Here is a 6,000-nt window from a genome sequence, read left to right as displayed (position 1 = left end):
ATGAATGATTGGAGGCTGGAAGAACAAAACACCCCTAGCATCAAAGAGCTTCAAACTTTCCCTGTGCACACCCGCTCAGGATGGATGAGTCCAATTTTGTCGTTCCTCCGAGAGGGACGATTACCACCAAGCCTTGAAGAAGCCAAAAAGATCCAGAAGCGTGCTGCCCGGTTTACAGTACTAAATGACGAGCTTTACAAAAGAGGCATCTCCCAGCCTTACTTGAGGTGTATAGAAGAGGAAGAGGCCAGATATGTCATGGAAGAAGTACATAGGGGGATTTGCAGAGATCACATGGGGTCAAAGTCCCTTGTCAGGAAGATCATGAGGGCAGGTTACTTCTGGCCCACAATGCAGCAAGACGTAGCAGATTTCGTGAAGATGTGTGATAGTTGCCAAAGGTATGGGAATGTTCAACGAGTCCCAGGGGAAAAAATGACGACCATTTCCTCACCCTGGCCATTCGCACAGTGGGGGATCGACATTATGGGCCCCCTACCACAGGGAAAGAGACAAATGAAGTTCCTACTCGTCGTAATTGACTATTTCACGAAGTGGGTCGAAGCGGAAGCTCTTGCAATGACCATAGAAGCAAAGGTACAGAATTTTGTATGAAAAAATATTGTTTCCAGGTTCGGGATACCAAGGATGATCATCTCAGATATTGGTCGTCAGTTCGACAGTAATGGGTTCAGATCATTTTGTTCGAGCCTAGGCATAAAAAACAAGTACTCATCACCAGGACATCCTCAGGCCAACGGGCAGACAGAAGTAACCAACCAAACCTTGCTTAGGATTATCAAGTCCCGGTTAGTGGGGGCAAAGGGAGCATGGCTCGAGGAATTACCAAGTGTCCTGTGGGCTTACAGGACGATGACACGAACACCAACAGGAGAAACACCATTCAACCTAACGTACGGCAGAGAAACAGTCATCCCAGTCGAAGTGGGGCTCACTAGCCTCAGGAGGGAGTTCTTTGACGAACAAAACAATGACGATCAATTGAAGCAGAACCTGGACTGTCTGGACGAAGTCAGAGACCAAGCCTCCCAAAGAATGGCCAAGTACCAGCAGAAGATGGCCGCATAATACAATCAGAGAGTAAAACTAAAAAGATTTAGCATTGGGGATCTGGTCCTCCGGAAGGTGACTTTTGCAACAAAAGATCCAGTATAAGACAAACTTGGTCTAACCTGGGAAGGACCCTACAGAGTCGTCCACTATTCATGACAGGGAAGTTACCACCTAGAAGACTTAGGAGGAAAAAGGCTACCTCGTCCATGGAATGTCGAACATCTAAAGAGAATTTCGTAAGTTGTTATTCAGCATTTCACAAGTATTATCCAGCAGTTCATGCGCTCTAATTATTTCTTCCTCAAAAGACCAAAAAGGTCGTCCAAACTAGAAAGACGATAAGATTCCTTAAAAAGGATGTACATCATCCTGACAAAAAAAAAAAAAAAAAAAAAAAAAAGACGATAAGATTCCTTAAATGGATGTACATCGTCTAAATCAAAAAGACGATAAGATTCCTTGAATGAATGTACATCGTCCCGCTCAAAAAGATGATAAGATTCCTTAAATGGATGTACATCGTTCTGTTCAAAAAGACGATAAGATTCCTTAAATGGATGTTCATCGTCCAAACCAGAAAAATGATAAGATTCCTCAAATGGATAAACATCGTCCAGATAAGGACGAAGAAAATACTTCAACAAAAATTCTCTAAGTCCCCATAAGGATGAAAAGAGTATTTTAACAAAAATTCTCTAAGTCCCCATAAGGACGAAAAGAGTATTGTAACAACAATTCTCTAAGTCCCCATAAGGACGAAAAGAGTATTTTAACAAAAATTCTCTAAGTCCCTGAAACTTCGCTCCAGACATTAGTTTTGGTGAATGACTTTCATAAACCTGTAGACATTATTTCCATTTAAACATTTTGGTTGTAAAATTGAAATTGTCTTGCAAGTTTTAGTTTGGTGTGATTCATGGGAATTCCTAGGAATAGCAGATTTGCTATTTGAATTGTCATGTAAGTTTTAATTGCTTAAAGTCAGATTTTTTTTTAGTCTCTCATAATAGGAAAGTACACACAAGAAGTGATCTGAAGAAATTAATTTTTAAAATTTTTAGGGGATATTGGACATTATATGCTTAAATATACTACATTATTAAGGTTTGAACATATGTAGTAGAAGTAAGATAACTAAGTTTATGTTAGATGCAAAGTTCATTAATATGTAAAACGATCCCGCGCATTGCGTGGGTTAAACACTAGTCTATATTATCTATATATATCTAAAAGCTGAAGTGTAGCATTTATTGTTGCTACGCTCCAGTTGAGCCACATCAGCGTCCACCTCACTATCATTTTCTTTCCAATTTTCCTATAATTGTTTTTAACATTTACTTTTCATTTTATTTTAATATTTACACTTTTTTCAACATTTCTCCACCCTTACCTTTTCATCTCTCCACTACCCTCTACATAAATATTATTATTCTTCTTTCTCTTCATATTCCTTTATTTTTGTCTCTTCTTATTCACACTCTCGTACTATAAATCTGTAACTATCTATTCCATTCTATGCATGGTTTTCTCTCACAAAAAAGGTTCTCTCTCTGTCTCTCTCTCTCTCTCTCCCTCAATTTTTCGACGAATTTTTTATACATTCTTCTATTTATGCCAAATTACTAATCTTTGGGAATCCTTTTTTTTTTTTTTTTTTCTACACTAGAATCATTATGCTCATTTTTTCACTTAATTTAATCGGGTAGTTTGCCGGAATTCAAAAAAAGGTTCTCTCTCTCTCTCTCTCAATTTTTCAATGAATGTTTTTTATAGATTATTCTATTTATGCCAAATTACTAATCTTTGGGAATTCTTTATTTTTTTTTTTGCTTTTTTCTTTTTCTACACTAGAATCATTATGCTCATTTTCTCACTTAATTTAATCGGGTAGTTTGCCGGAATTCAAGTAAAACCAGACAATAAGGAATTTTACGGCATTGGAGAACACCTAAATATATACCAGCCAAAAGTCGAAAGTCAGCAAATTAGTGGAGCTATGATTAAGCTTCAAACGGGATTGATGGTATTGCCAATGTTCTTTAATTAGCATCCTTATTTCTATTTCTCTATATATGTTTCCTAGAATTAGTATTAGTCTCATTTTTTATTTTCTCTATTATATTCTAGGTAAACCAAGAGTTCTTTAAAACTCCACATTGGTTAATGCCTTTTAGATTTGTTTTTTAATTTTTTTTTCTCTTTAATTGTTAAATGTTATCCTATTTTTGTTCTTTCTTATAACTCTAATTAATGTTGATGGTTCTTTTTTTTTTTTTGGTTAGTTAAGGTTGATGGTTCTTTCTTAGAGAGAAAAGAAAAAATTGAAAACAATTGAATTCCGTATAAACCTGTACCTAAAGGGGATAGGAGCTTTTGTTTATTTGATTAGAGACAATATATTAAAGGGGCATATCATTTGGCCATTGCATTGCATTTTTAGAGGTAAAAAGATAGAGCTTGTCATTATAGGAAAACATTTTGGGTGGGGATAAGGGCGTCTCTAAGAGTAACAAAAGATCCTATTATAAAGGAAGCCCACAATCATATCACATGCTTATTACACTAACCATGAACACAACCCATTATTCTCTCTCACCATGTTTCTACTACATTTGCATTTTAGCAACCTAAGATTAGAATTTATTCCCAATAGAAGACTTGTAGAATCATTTAGTTTTTATAGGAAACTAGCCGTAGACTCGCGTAATGCGTAGGATATAAATGTTATGCAATGCAGTATAATATATAAAAAGTAACAATTACTTCAAGCATTGTCTTTTTTTCAAAAAAAAAAAAAAAGAAAGAAAGATTTTTACACTTATTTTTTTTAATCTTTTTATCTCTACAAATATATCATTTTAATATTTTTTTTTTGTGTATTTCATTAATATTTTTTAAGGTGAACCATATTCTTCTAACTTTGTTGTAGTGTGTTACATTTGCTTAATATACAACTCATCTCTTAAGGAATAAGGAAATTATCATAATAATAAAAAATCATCACAAAATTATGATGTTAACTTAACCAAAATTAAAATAAAACTAAAGAAATAAAAAATAGATTTTATAATAATTTATTAGTCAAAAAACTGGTAGGCATATTCAAATTCCTATTTCCAAAAACAACTAAGTATTAATTCAAACCAAAATTCAGTCAAAATTATAAAAGGGAAATAAAAGACTTTCTAATGGGAAATTAAAAAAACACAATACAAAAACATATATTAAAAAAAAAAACCATCAATCTTAATTAGAGTAATAAGAAAAAACAAAAATCTTTTATGTGCAATTGTTCTCTTTATTGGTATTTATTGTTATATATTTTATTTTTACTTTTTTTCTTCTTCTCATCTTATGTTATTCAACATTTAAATTTAGTCACATCTTTCACATCATTAAATTATTTATATTTTCTATCTTTTTTTATTTTTAATAATTAAACATGGAATATTTTATTTAAATTCAAATCAATAAAATTATCCTTAAAAAATTGTACTTTTTATTTTTTATTTTTTTTACATTTACACTTTGTCCAAGCTTTTTCCTTACCTTTATCTTTTCATCTCCCCACTGCCTTCTACCTTAATATCACTATTCATCTCCCCACATCTTCCATATCATTAAATTATTTATATTTTTCTCTCATTTTTATTTAAAAAAATTAAAATTTTAAAATTTTACTTAAATTCAATAAATATAAGTGTCCTCATAAAGTGGAGTAATATTAGGGACACACTCATTCTCAAACCCAATACATCAAAGAAAAAATATAATACAAAACAAATGCCAATTGGGGAACACTAAATTAAAAAAAAAAAATAATAATAAGGGTATTTTTTTTTAGAGTTTCAACCTATGGCGTCTGCTCCTGATGATAGCTCTTTATCATCAGACCAATTAGTTTTTTGGTGTAGGCGGGGATTGAACCTCAGATCTCTTATACAACCATCAGAGACTTTACCAGTTGAGTTAACTGGAACCCACATAATAAGGGTATCAAACCAAATATAATATAAGGAATAATTATGGATATACTAACTTAAGGGTAGCAAAACTAAATGAAAAAAAAGCTACAATGCATATTTAATGCAATAAAATCATCACCAAATTTTGGAAAACAGTAGGTTGCCTGTGAGAGAGAGAGAGAGAGAGAGAGAGAGAGAGAGAGAGAGAGAGAGAGAGAGATGGTAAAGAAAAAAAAAATCAAATGTCAATTAGTAACTATTAATTGGAAAACAAAGAGGTTGTAATGAGAAGTAAAAATAAAAAGTAAATATGACTAATATGGAGAACATTAAAAACTTTACAGTGCAATAAAATTAACTGTTACATTCACTTAAAAAATTGAATCAATAATCAATAATTAAACACAATCATAGCAATATATTTAAACTTAAAACTAATCAAACTCTAATTCATAACTAAAAGGAGATGTTCTCATGTAATAATAGAAATTACATAAGAAATAAAGTTAGAAAATTTTAAAATCCTTTTTTTAAAAATCTAATAAACGATGCTACAACTCATTTAACACATCTGTTATGAAAATCATTAGCCAGTAAATATATGATAAAAGTAAAAAACGTTATAAATGAAAATATGAAAAAAATGTGATAAAACTAATTAGCTACTATCATTATGAAGTAGAGTCTATGATTTTACACATCTAAAGAAGTGGAATATATAGAGTTTTCTTAAGGTATATGTAAAGATTCACATTAAAAAAAAGATATGTAAAGGTTAAAAAAATGTATATTCTATAAATAAATAAAAAGGTATATCTAAGGTTTTTATTAACTTAAAAGAAAATGAAAAATCAATTATTAATAACAGCAACAACAAGAATAATAGTAATAATAATATAGGGGCAATTACATTTCCCTTCCTTGAGGTTTAAGGAAATGACACTTTACCCCAAACTTGAAA

At 31.7% G+C, this 6,000-nt stretch overlaps 1 protein-coding gene across 1 annotated transcript; it reads left to right on the top strand.

Annotated features, from left to right (window-relative positions):
• On the top strand, window positions 1-1,089 carry LOC115959011. Its single transcript, XM_031077309.1, has 2 exons — window positions 1-401; window positions 633-1,089. Exons 1-2 carry the CDS (start codon window positions 1-3, stop codon window positions 1,087-1,089), a joined length of 858 nt encoding a protein of 285 aa, XP_030933169.1.
• The last annotated feature ends 4,911 nt before the right edge of the window (window positions 1,090-6,000 follow it).

The sequence above is a fragment of the Quercus lobata genome, chromosome 2 (genome assembly GCF_001633185.2).
Source record: "Quercus lobata isolate SW786 chromosome 2, ValleyOak3.0 Primary Assembly, whole genome shotgun sequence".
Taxonomy (NCBI): domain Eukaryota; kingdom Viridiplantae; phylum Streptophyta; class Magnoliopsida; order Fagales; family Fagaceae; genus Quercus; species Quercus lobata.
This window is presented reverse-complemented; position numbering and strand designations above follow the sequence as displayed.

What these genes read in the sequence shown, in the direction of transcription:
- LOC115959011 (XM_031077309.1), top strand. Translation starts at nt 1, where the DNA reads ATGAATGATTGGAGGCTGGAAGAACAAAACACCCCTAGCATCAAAGAG. An exon ending in ATGTGTGATAGTTGCCAAAG is followed by an intron (nt 402 to 632) that starts GTATGGGAATGT and finishes TATTGTTTCCAG; the next exon opens with GTTCGGGATACCAAGGATGA.